At 42.1% G+C, this 13,263-nt stretch overlaps 1 protein-coding gene across 1 annotated transcript; it reads left to right on the forward strand.

The window, feature by feature from the left end:
* Window positions 1-99: 99 nt before the first annotated feature.
* LOC118410080 (ribonucleoside-diphosphate reductase small chain-like) lies at window positions 100-1,333 on the forward strand. Its single transcript, XM_035811562.1, has one exon. It carries the CDS (start codon window positions 211-213, stop codon window positions 1,243-1,245), a length of 1,035 nt encoding a protein of 344 aa, XP_035667455.1. The 5' UTR covers window positions 100-210; the 3' UTR covers window positions 1,246-1,333.
* The last annotated feature ends 11,930 nt before the right edge of the window (window positions 1,334-13,263 follow it).

Consider the following 13,263-nt stretch of genomic DNA (forward strand, 5'->3'; position numbering starts at 1 on the left):
CGATGAAGCCGCCCGGATTATGCGACCCCTCCAGGCTGACCTTGTTTCACCCCGACTTGAGCTAAGAAATTACGTACCCCCCCCCCTAAACTCTGTATATCTGGACCAATCAGAGTACCGACTCGTCTGAAGCAAATGTAAATATGCAAATACATGGTGACAGACAAGATAAAAGGTCTTCCTTTTTTTTGCTAACAGAACCGCCGCAAGATGCTTCCAGCGCAGCCACCGAAGCCTAACCAATCCGTACTGAAGGTCTCTGTAGACCGAGAGAAGCAGTGTGAGCGCCTACTGCGTGAAAACTCCAGACGCTTCGTCATTTTTCCCATCCAGTACCACGACATCTGGCACATGTACAAGAAGGCCGTAGCATCATTCTGGACAACGGAGGAAGTTGACCTGTCTAAGGATTTGGAGCATTGGGAGAGTCTGAATGACAACGAAAAACACTTCATCAAACACGTCCTGGCATTCTTTGCAGCTAGTGACGGTATCGTTAATGAAAATCTGGTTGAGAGATTCACCAAAGAGGTGCAGGTGACTGAGGTAAGGTGCTTCTATGGCTTCCAGATCGCCATTGAGAACATCCATTCTGAAATGTACAGTCTCTTAATCGACACCTACGTGAAGGATCCGCATGAAAGAGAGCATCTGTTCAGTGCCATTGAGACCATACCTTGTGTAAAGAAGAAGGCTGACTGGGCCCTTAGATGGAGTGGAGACGAGAAAACTACTTTTGGCGATCGTGTAGTTGCGTTTGCTGCTGTGGAAGGGATATTTTTCTCCGGGGCCTTCGCAGCAATTTTCTGGTTGAGGAAAAGAGGACTTATGCCAGGGCTGACTTTCTCTAATGAGCTGATCAGTAGAGACGAAGGTCTGCACACCGACTTTGCCTGTCTTATGGTCAGCTACCTGGTCAATAAGCCTAGTGAGGAGCGCATTCACCAGATTATCGACGATGCTGTTAAGATTGAGCAAGAGTTCCTGACGGAAGCTCTTCCTGTGAAGCTGATTGGGATGAATCAAGACCTGATGAAACAGTACATTGAGTTTGTCGCAGATAGGCTGCTGGGAGAACTCATGTGCAGTAAGCTTTACAACAGCGAGAACCCCTTTGACTTCATGGAGAACATTTCTCTGGAGGGAAAGACCAACTTCTTTGAGAAGAAGGTGGGAGAGTATCAGAAGATGGGGGTGATGTCCTCCTCTGAACAACAGAAGTTCACGTTGGATGCTGACTTTTGAAAGTACAGAATAAAAGAACGGTAAAAAATCAAACGGTCATTGTCATCTTTATTTTATACGATAGAGACTTACAACCAGGCCAAATAAGGACATGTCATTCACGATTGGGGAGGGGGAGGTTCATTTGGGGTGGGGTTGGGTTGTCATAGTTACCTTGCTCCGCCTGAATATATGATATCTGACCCCTGACCTGCGCCGCCTGAATAAATCATATCTGACCCCTGACCTGCGCCACCTGAATAGTTATGTGACCTCTGACCCATGACCAGCGCTTGAATAAATTATATCTGACCTCTGACCTGCGCCTGAATAGATAATATCGGCAGGCGATGACCTTTGACCTGCTCCACCTTGCTCCGCCAGAATAATAATAGTGATCCTGTCGCTACTATACTACTGACGACGGTTCTGCGGCAATCGCCCGAGCCTCGCTTAAACATGTAATAATACCCCCCTCACATTATATACGATCTTCGGACGTACTTCGCGATCGCAGGAAGGTCGGCTGATTTTAAGATCTTTAGACGGTCTTGCGTATTTTTCTCCCAAAAACTGCCCCCCTCACATATAAGAGCGGCTCGTGCGATCGACGGTGAATAAATCTATGATAATGAACCTCCCATGACCTCTTGCACGCGGACAACGTAACACAAAAAGTTCCTCAAAAAGGCAAGAGATCAATAAATGTTGCTTATTTTGTTGTCGGAATCTTTTTAACCAATGAATGGAATGCGCGGGCATAATAGAAATGACACAAGAAAGGAAAGTGTGTCACAAAGCCAGCCTACATACTACCACAGGGGCCACAATGTTAGAATTACCCTCACATTCCCAGAAATTCAATTTTTGCAATCAAACGGAAGTCGGGCGAACGTCGCCCGAACGTCTCCCGACTGACGGGCGTTCTTCATCCGATTTGCGCTCGATGATTAATAACTATGTCTGTGCTTGCCTATCGGTCTTCAATTGGATTGATGCAAGACTGTTGACCGATACCCTTGCGAGGTACGCACGATTTGCACGCACGATCTGCGACTAGGTAACGAGCTCTGCGATCTCAGAGATCTCCTGCGACTTGTCGCTTATGTTAAGAACATGTTTCGCTGCACCGCGACCATCGTACGACCCCTGAAAATCACCGGCGATCCCTAAAAATCGGGTAATTGTGTAGTTTGCGGTTCCGAGCGTTGTATTTTGAGGCCGATAGCCCGGTTGCGCGTCGGTCGACGTTTTAGGTATCCGATGTCACGGTCACCTCTCGCTCGTTATTTTACGTTGCAACGTCGCTGTTTGAAAACCGACATCGCTTTTTTGAAACCCGACGTCGAAACCCGACGTCGAAGCTCTTTCGAAATCCGACGTCGGTTTTGAAAATACACGTCGCTTTCGAAAACTGACGTCGGTTCTCAAAAACCACATCGCTTTGAACACCGACGTCGGTTTTGAAAAACCACATCGCTTTGAAAACCGACGTCGATTCTAAAAAACAACATCGCTTTGAAAACCGACGTCGGTTTTGAAAAACTACATCGCTTTGAAAACCGACGTCGGTTTTGAAAAACTACATCGAGGATTAACTCCAGGGGGAGGGGCCTTTTACACCTTTCATTCACACCAACCAAACACAGATGTGTATTTGTTATCAAACCCACCATGGATCGACTAGTTAGGCATATTGCCTGCCCTTACGCCCCAAACAGAGATTCGGCTCCGAGCAGTTGGGAAAAATTTGAGACTTTATCATATGCCTCTTTCTTGTCCCGCCCTTGTTGGGGAGGGCGGACGAAAGACGTGGCACATAACAAGGCCGCAATTTTGCTCCCAAACCTCTGCAAGGAGCTTCCGACTGGTTTTGACGTCGGGCCTTCTTTTTTGTTTAAACTTCCTCTTTAAACACTTGGTTTGGCGACATAGCAAAATAAAATAAAAAAACAACGTTAAAACCAGTCCTTTTGCGTGGGGAGTACATATCACCGTGAACTAAGCTATATTTACCTTACACTCCTACAGGGCAAAAATTCTACATAGATGTGTATTACACTATGTGTATTATACTGTATCTCTCCAAGCAGAGGTTGCGCTTCGGCTGTTTTTCATGTGTTTTAGGCCTTTTTGTGGGGCTTTCAATTTTGTACAGGAGCCTTCATGTTCGCCGGCCAAACAGACATGAAGAAAACAATACACAATAGAAAGCCCAGCAAAGAGACCCAACTGAACACGTCAAAAACTGCCGAAAACACCATTGCTTGGAGAGTACACTAACATGTCTAGACCTGTCAGTTGGCGGTGGTTGGAAGAACATTACTTACCTGTAATGTCTCTTATCACGCCAAGGAAATATTGCTTTCACTAATCTAAGAGTAAGAGAATCGTTGCTGACTCACTTTGTATCAACTTATCTGGCGGAATCAGGTTGCTGTACATGTGCGAGCTTTGTGTGTGTGGTGCCTGTTGATGCGTTCATACTCTTCACACACACAATGAAAACACCAACACATGTGTTAGGATGGGGGCGAGTGCGTGCACACCGCAGGAATACTTTTATTTGCCAAAGGTACAATCGTAACGAAAGCGGAAGGTCAAAGATCAAATTGAACACCGAAACATCAATATCCAAAAGGGATCGTCAAACCAATTCCAAAGACATACGATTTTTCGTGATCACGTAAACCAAATTGTTAAACATTAGCATACATAGCTGTTCATACACATCTATTCAAAACAAATATTTTGTGAACAGCATTACCAAACTGAGAATAAGTGCACACTGCCTCGAAATCGATAAAGGTCGTCAACATAATATACCAACAGATCAGAGACTATGTCCTTCATGTCAAGATGACACTAGCATTGAAGATGATTATCATTTCATTATGACCTACATACAATGAAGAGAGACAGATGTTAATGCGATCAATCACATGTAAGTCCAATGTATGTCTACCACACACATGTGATGACACCTTCAATATACTTTTATCATGTCATGACTCCATATCTATCCACCTAGGTCAATACAATTATCACGCCATGCAACAAAGAAACGGTACCATTCATAAATAACGTTTGACAAATATTATGTCGATAATAGCATAGAAGTTCTCAATCTGATGTATGTTATAGTTCCCTTTATTCCCGCAGATTGCACTCAGTGTAGTTCATAGTATTGTAGTAACTGGAATTGTTGTGATATAACGTATATATTAGACTGTACATTTTGTTGTCTATACATTTCCCTACATTGTCACTGATACAACTATTGCACAATGAACCATCGTCCTAGTTTGTATTTTTGGGGCGTTACCCTAGTATTATATATATTAAGCTAAAACCATGTGTATTTTGTGTATCTTTAATAGAAATGCCACTAACCTTAGCTTAGTGTACCAACAAAACTTGTCAATCAAAATACAGGAAATAGTCTTTCAGAGGGTCTAGATTAGACACGTGCTTGCCTCCGGGCCCTCCTAGTAGGGGGTTTGATTATACAACATTTCCGCCCCAACTAAAAATTGGTGCCGCCGCCTCTGCACCTATAGACTGTATTGCAGGTTCCTTTTTTAATCTCCTTGGTGTCACTATCTCGTTGTCCCAGGTTTCATTAGCCTCACAGAATCCCACACCTGGATGTTCGGTGGGTCGATTTAGTCAAGCAAAAGTAATAGGCTAAAAGTTGGCAAAATATGAAGTGCTATTTGTGTGATGAAGACTAGTATCTGATAGAATTATTTCCAGATCGGTGATATCGACTGTGTTGCCGTCGCCATTATTATGTTACCTTCACAGAAGGGAACATATCTGTTTTTGCTTTGTTTCTTCTTCTCCGCACAAATAAAGTCAACGACCTGGACCAGACGGCTGTCACCATGGTAACCGGTAAAGTAGCAGACACCATGTGGTGTCCGGTTACATAATGTAGCAAATGTCAGATCTACAGGGGCTTGGGTCACTACATTTAGAAACGTGTTCAAATAAGAATGAACAAAACAGTTGCCAGTGTTAGACTACAACATGTGAAGGTAACATTCTGTATTTGCTTGCAAAAATTACCTTTCTAGTTTTGATTCCTTTCGCTTAAATCTAAAAGTCGTTTTTCAGCATTCCAGAAATTCCAGAATACATATCTTTCTTAGTATCAGCAAGATGTAAACTAAGTAAGTACTCAACTCGGCACAAAAAAGTTTGGAATATCAACTTCGATTGATCATATTTCCGTTGTTTCTGCATCAATTTCATTGTATTACATATCAATAGAAAGCTTGTTTGCTTCTCTAGAGCTCTGCTTTATTTGGTCAATAGTTTGCCAAAGTGTAAGGAAGCAACAGACACTCACATATCAAGCTCACACACACAACAACAACCTGATCTGATGCTCCTTGAGAAGTAATTTGAGAAAAAGTGAGCCAGCAACTATTCGCCTAGATGAGGGTCTGCATGGGGGGATCTTGGTAACGATTAACGGTGAATTCAGGAGGCCCGGTAACGCTTAACGGTAAATTCAGGAGGCCCGGTAACGCTTAACGGTAAATTCAGAAGGAGTTTAATACAACGCATAACACTTACGTAACACTGACGTGCATTCCTATCCATACAGCGCTAGAGTAGTTGGGGTGAAAATGGGTGAAAATATCCGACTATTGACATTGTGAGAAAATATCCGACTATTGACATTGTGAGAAGCAAAAGGTACCCGGAACCTGGAGGAATGACAGGGACAATGTCCATGACAGGCAGATCTAGAGTTCCCGGCCCGCCACAGAGACGGCGGCAGCAAATTTCTCATGGAGGGATTGAACTATTGTTTCAGCACATGGAGCGCCGGAGGCGCGATGCATCCTAGGGGGGTCCGGGGGTATGCTCCCCCGGGAAAATTTCAAAATCAAGACCCTCTTAAATGCTATTTCCTGCATTTTTCGGCAAATTTTGCCGACCGACTAAGCTAGGTTGATTTTGACATTTTCATCTAATTACACATGGTTATAGCAAGGAGCTTTTACCTGATAAAAGCTCCTTGGTTATAGCTTTTGGCCTCCACCCCAAGAGCCCCCGACATATTTTACCATTTCGATTCGAGCTCGGAAGGCACGAGACGTTGTAATATAAGTCCGGAGAAATTTTAAAATCTGGACCGTCTGAAACGCCATTTACTGCCTTTTGAAGGACAGATTTTGCTGTAAGACGAAGCTAAATCAGATATAACATTTTCTTAGAGAGAAAAGTTTCTTTGTGCCGGAAAACTCACGCCCCTAACATATTTTCGCAATGTCGTCGTAAGTGCCAAAGGCGCAAGCCTTCGCAAGGGAGAAACCTCATTTTCTGCATTCTAGGAGTACTTTTTGCCCGAAACTAAGCTTGACACTGAAATCTGTATGAGTGGTAAAGTTTTTGAGGGCAACGCTTCCGCAACATATTTTACCCTGTTCAGAGCCGAGGGCCGGGAGGCTCGGAGAAATTTTGAAATATGGACCATTTGAGACGCCATTTCCTGCATTCTCAGGGGTTCTATCTGGAATTAGACTTATTAGAATTAGAATTGTTTTCTTCATGTCTGTTTGGCTGGCGGACACGAAGTCAACTATACAGAATGTAAAACCCAACAAGAAGGCCCAGAAATACGTCAAAAACCGCAAAAACCTCTGATTGGGGAGAAATAGTAGCGCTGTAAGTAGCGATTCACATGTAGATTTTGGGGCCCGGAAGGAGGGTAAGGTATATATACATTTGTAGCTCAGCGGTGAAAGGGATCCCATAAGCAAATGGCTCTATGTTTATATGAGCTCTTACTGGCAATGTATTTAATGACATTAAAGAGATGAAATATATATATATATATTTTTTTAAATTGAAGGCTTAGATATCAAAGAGATTATTTCAGGTTAATACTTTTCTGCTTTATTTGAGCAATAGTTTGCCCAAATTAAGAGAAACAGCAGACAACACACACAAAGCTCGCACATGTACAGCAACCTGATGCCGCCAGATAAGTTGATACAAAGTGAGTCAGCAACGATTCTCTTAGATTAGTGAAAGCAAGGAGGTTATATAACCTCCTTGCTGAAAGCAATATTTCCTTGGCGTGATAAGAGACATTACAGGTAAGTAATGTTCTTCCAACCACCGCCAACTGACAGGTCTAGACATGTTAGTGTACTCTCCAAGCAAAGGTGTTTTCGGCAGTTTTTGACGTGTTCAGTTGGGTCTCTTTGCTGGGCTTTCTATTGTGTATTGTTTTCTTCATGTCTGTTTGGCCGGCGAACATGAAGGCTCCTGTACAAAATTGAAAGCCCCACAAAAAGGCCTAAAACACATGAAAAACAGCCGAAGCGCAACCTCTGCTTGGAGAGATACAGTATAATACACATAGTGTAATACACATCTATGTAGAATTTTTGCCCTGTAGGAGTGTAAGGTAAATATAGCTTAGTTCACGGTGATATGTACTCCCCACGCAAAAGGACTGGTTTTAACGTTGTTTTTTTATTTTATTTTGCTATGTCGCCAAACCAAGTGTTTAAAGAGGAAGTTTAAACAAAAAAGAAGGCCCGACGTCAAAACCAGTCGGAAGCTCCTTGCAGAGGTTTGGGAGCAAAATTGCGGCCTTGTTATGTGCCACGTCTTTCGTCCGCCCTCCCCAACAAGGGCGGGACAAGAAAGAGGCATATGATAAAGTCTCAAATTTTTCCCAACTGCTCGGAGCCGAATCTCTGTTTGGGGCGTAAGGGCAGGCAATATGCCTAACTAGTCGATCCATGGTGGGTTTGATAACAAATACACATCTGTGTTTGGTTGGTGTGAATGAAAGGTGTAAAAGGCCCCTCCCCCTGGAGTTAATCCTCGATGTAGTTTTTCAAAACCGACGTCGGTTTTCAAAGCGATGTAGTTTTTCAAAACCGACGTCGGTTTTCAAAGCGATGTTGTTTTTTAGAATCGACGTCGGTTTTCAAAGCGATGTGGTTTTTCAAAACCGACGTCGGTGTTCAAAGCGATGTGGTTTTTGAGAACCGACGTCAGTTTTCGAAAGCGACGTGTATTTTCAAAACCGACGTCGGATTTCGAAAGAGCTTCGACGTCGGGTTTCGACGTCGGGTTTCAAAAAAGCGATGTCGGTTTTCAAACAGCGACGTTGCAACGTAAAATAACGAGCGAGAGGTGACCGTGACATCGGATACCTAAAACGTCGACCGACGCGCAACCGGGCTATCGGCCTCAAAATACAACGCTCGGAACCGCAAACTACACAATTACCAAAAATCGCAAGATTATCGTGAGAACACCAGACGTCTTACTCACGAAAATGTCATTTAGAGCTCGTGGCCTAGTCTTCCGATCGATTTTCGCCTAATGTGGTATAATAATTTATTGCACAACAATTGTACAATGTACACAGTATGGCTTATATGTGACATGGACGGTTTTCAGGTGAAAAATACGTGCAACCCTCTGTCGATCTTAAATATGGCCGATCTTCCATCGATACGCCCGAAGATCGTGGATAATGTGACAGGGGTATTAGGACGGCGCTCTCACCGCGCTCTCTCTGCGACCTAAAATTTGTCTTCTCAGTCACACTTTTACGTTTTGTATGATGTACCCAGTGTAAAACCAAAGGTTACACATATCTTATTTAGGTCGCAGTGAGAGCGCCGTCTAGTGGAAAGGGGGCCTTCAAAAGTGTTAGTGTTGTCCGTTTTCTCTGCTTGTTCGGCAAATAAGTCATTCTACACCGTAGGGCCCTGGAACTGCAGACTTCCTCTGAAGGACTGAACCCGAGCCTTTGGTACTGTCAACATGTGCGGATCCCATCTCGACAGATCACAAAGTGGAAGGTGGAGTGTCATAAAACATTGACAACGCCACCTGTCGACATCTATTGGACTGTCAAGGTAGGTCACGACGGTTGCAACGCCCCATGTTGAGTTGTCATGTAGTTCTTCTTTTCTTCAGAAGCAATTTATCACAGGCGATGTTTGTCGGATATTTCTTTTCCGGCATATATAAGGCCACAGCAAGTAAATTTTATGGATGAAATCAGCGCGCTCGTTATTTTTCGCCTGATTTCTTAAAAAAAACAATAATTTTTTTCTTCTTTGGCGATGGTCCACTAGTACCAAAATCGGAAAATATGCTGTGTTGTAGCCTAATAATTGCACTTGTATTAGTGACACTAGCGAGGTAACCATGACTGTAGGTGTAGAAGTGAAACTAGTTGGATAGTTGGAAAAGTGGCATCACTATGGAAGTCATGAGTGTAGTCGCCAACTTGGTAAGTGATACCAGTCTACCACACTAGTGTCTATTTTACACTAGTTTACTTCTTGAATACAGAAATCAGTGAAATGTGTTGTCTGTGCTACCCAGCTGTTTTGCCACTTCAATTCTTGTTACAACGTTTATGGTGTCCATTATGCAACATTAGCCATCTTGTTTTTTTTCATCCATTTTTTTATCTCATTATTTTTGCAGTCTTCAGAGGATGTCATCCATAAAATGTACTTGCTGTGGCCTAACTATCTATTACAGAAAGACGGGACATCACCCTTATATACGAGAACAGGCTCTTATGCAGATGCGTTCGCTGACACATTTACGTTGTATTGTTAGCTGAATTTCTACATGTTAGCAAACTTAGGATTATGGTTAGGTTGAAGGACAGGGTTACTTACTTACTACTGGGGGTATTTGCATTTTGCATCTTTCTACTCGGCACTATGCAAGCTTTCGAATGATATCAAGTTTGTTGGACGGTGACTTGAACCCTAAGCTTGAATCGCAACACAACGGTAACACTGCAACCCACTCCTGGCCTTCGGTTAAGGCTAGCGGTTAGGACAAGAGCGCATACGGTCAAGAATATCTCCCGAACAAAACATCCGATTGAAACGCGGTTTGCATCTTTCTACTCGGCAATATGCAAGCTTTCGAATGATATCAAGTTTGTTGGACCGCAACTTGAACCCTAAGCTTGAATCGCAGAACAAAGGTACCACTGCACCCTACTCCTGGCCTTCGGTTATTGTACGCAGAGTGCACTCAGTGCGCAACTCTGGAAATAACCCTTCACCCCGGTTCTCAGCGCTGTGAAGAAGCCATAGATTTAGTTGGCTTAAGCACCTCATTTAAACAAAAACTGTATATAGAATTCACAGCTGTCTTTTAATTTGTTTTTGTTGTTGCTGTGTTTCATTCCCCAGAATGGCAAGGTCATGTTTTAGGCGTCTGTCTAGCTGATTCTGAAAAGCATAACTGGGGAAGCCTTTGATGGATCCTGATGATATTTGGTAGGTGGGTATGAGTCGGGAAAACGAAGGTCAAGTTCGATAATGGGTTCCCCAGCAGTGTGTTAATTTACTGTACGCAGCGGAACTTCCATATTTCATATCTTGGTTCTGGACATGCTGTGTTCGTGATTTTTCACTTGTAGATAGTCCTTGGGCCATTGAGTAAGTGTTGTGCGTTTGGGCCTCTACCGGCTATTTTTAACTGCAGACATGGGTTTCCTTTCAAACCTTGGACGAGAATAACTCGAGAACGTGTTGACAGATCGCCATGACGATTTGTATTTAGATGGCGTAAGTGAAAACTTACATGATGAAATACTAACTATGCAAATCAATAGCTAATTTGAATAATTAATTTATTTGATTTAGAATCAATGAGGAAAGTTTATAAACCCATTGCATTCCATGCATAATAGGGATTGAAACGTTGTCATATATATAGCCGAGAAGGAGAGAAATGCAAATACAAATGAGAATATAAGAACGTGAAGACGGATCTGCATATTTTTTGGTATGTGGAAAGCCTAAGTCAAGACTTAGACGGTACTACTAATAAAAAAACAGCTAATTTGCATATTCAATTAGAATATTCTATCACAGCAGCTTCTAGAATGCATCTCTTGTCTAGGACATGATATGGTCTTGACATTTGGGTAGTAATTGATACAATATCCATCGATCAATGATTTTTGAAAACACGTAATACACGTCCCTCTGAATTTCCGATGTCTGCTCACGTTGATCATGGAATGACTTTCTCTTGTGAGATCACGAGGTCAGGGACTTGTGTGATCTTCTCCACACACACACAAACACAGACACACACAAACAAATACAAACACACACACACACACACACATACACAAACACACACACACACACACACACACACACACACACACACACACACACACACGCCACCTGTAATTCAAAAGCACCTCGCCAGGGTCTGTCTCTTTGTTGACATTGTCAGCAGACAACGAGAAGTTAACAAGTCACCCAGTAACGATGAAAAATGAACAACAAAAACTTACCTGCGAGGACTCCTATGACAGATTAGCCCTCTGCTGTTGAACCTTCTCAGTGGTGGAAGCACTGCAACAGGTTGATCTTCTTCTCCATGAATGTAAGTGTCGCTTACGTTATCTACGAGCTAATGAAGTGGGAGGGGGTAGCTCGACTGCGTCCTAATTGTCATGTTTTGACCACAAAATAAGACAATATGCCGCAGTTTTGTTTCCAATGTTGACACAAGATTATGCATCAGAAACATGGTTTAAAACTGACTTCATATGGCAATTCAGAAACTATTTTACTATCTTATTACGAAGATTAGAAAACTTGACAAAAGATTCGGAGGCTCCAAAATTATTTCCGTCGCTTGCGAGCGCCACCTAGCGATTCGAGCAGAAGTGTGTTCTTGGCCACGTCAAAATATTAAAGTTGCTTGATGATAGCGACTTTACAAAAAATGATACAACCTTAACACGAAGATTTCATTTGCAACGTTTTATTAGATTAACAGAAAAATCTGTGTTTTGTCAGGTTTTTGTAGGGCTTTACAGAATCAGCGCAAATTAGGTTATTATTGTCCATAAGATGACATCATGCTACAGTGGAAAAAGAGCCCCTTATTCGACTCTACACGATTTCCGGATTCCTGGCAAAAATATTGCAAAAATCGTCGTTTTTTCAAATGTTTTTGACCCCAAATAATGTACAACTCGAATAAAAAATATAAAAAAAGGCTCGGATAAATCAAATCTTCATGAGAAAGTCTTAGATCAGTCAAAATTTGAAGGCTTTATGTGCTGTCACCGCTTGGGCTCGGGCACTTGAAGTGAAGTACTTTTTTTTAACAAAATATGTATTTTTTACCCCCAAAACCTGATAACCTAAAACAATTATGTCGTTATCATAATGTAGTCAACGAACTCAATAAAGCTGTGTCACATGCTGTTACTAACCAGAGTGTGCTATCACCTGTCGTGAGTTGATATATACACATTTATAGTAAGGACACAGCAAGTAAATTTTATGGATGACATCCTCTGCAGACTGCAAAAATAGTGAGACAGGGCGAAAAAAAACAAGATGGCTAAAAAAACAAGATGGCTAAATTTTCCAAATATACGCAATAAACGTAAAAAAAGAAGTGAAACGACAAAACATGGTATCACAGCCTACAAGGCATTTACTTCTGTATTCAAGTGTAGTAAATGTGACACAGTAGTGTGGTACACTGGTATAATTTACCAACATATTGGTGCCAATTTTAAAACTATCTAAATTTTTAGTTTCACTTCTATAACTACAGTCATCAGTCGAAAATTAATGCGCGCGCTGATGTCATCCATAAAATTTACTTGCTGTAGCCTAACCCCAAGTGGACAAAGAGAAAGAAAAAAAGCAACAGATGATAAAAACCCGGTCGCTACCATGCATTTAAGCTTCTTGTTTTATTTGCTGTGCTGCGTCGTCGGAAAACAATTTAAATTTGAAACCTTTCTTTCGGAAGCCATACTAGTTACGGACAAAATGAGATGGAAGAAAAAAAATAATCCAAACCAACATGACCTATCTGTCCTACCTTCACAGACGATAACGAACAATGCCGTAATATTATATAAAAGAGTACTCTAACGTTTTGAGGACCATAATAGGAGAAACTACTAAACGTTTTTGAGTTGCTCTATACCGAGGCTACAGTGTCACAATTTGAATAAACATACAACAAGCA

This window comes from Branchiostoma floridae, chromosome 2 (assembly GCF_000003815.2).
Source record: "Branchiostoma floridae strain S238N-H82 chromosome 2, Bfl_VNyyK, whole genome shotgun sequence".
NCBI lineage: Eukaryota > Metazoa > Chordata > Leptocardii > Amphioxiformes > Branchiostomatidae > Branchiostoma > Branchiostoma floridae.

What these genes read in the sequence shown, in the direction of transcription:
- LOC118410080 (XM_035811562.1), top strand. Translation starts at nt 211, where the DNA reads ATGCTTCCAGCGCAGCCACCGAAGCCTAACCAATCCGTACTGAAGGTC.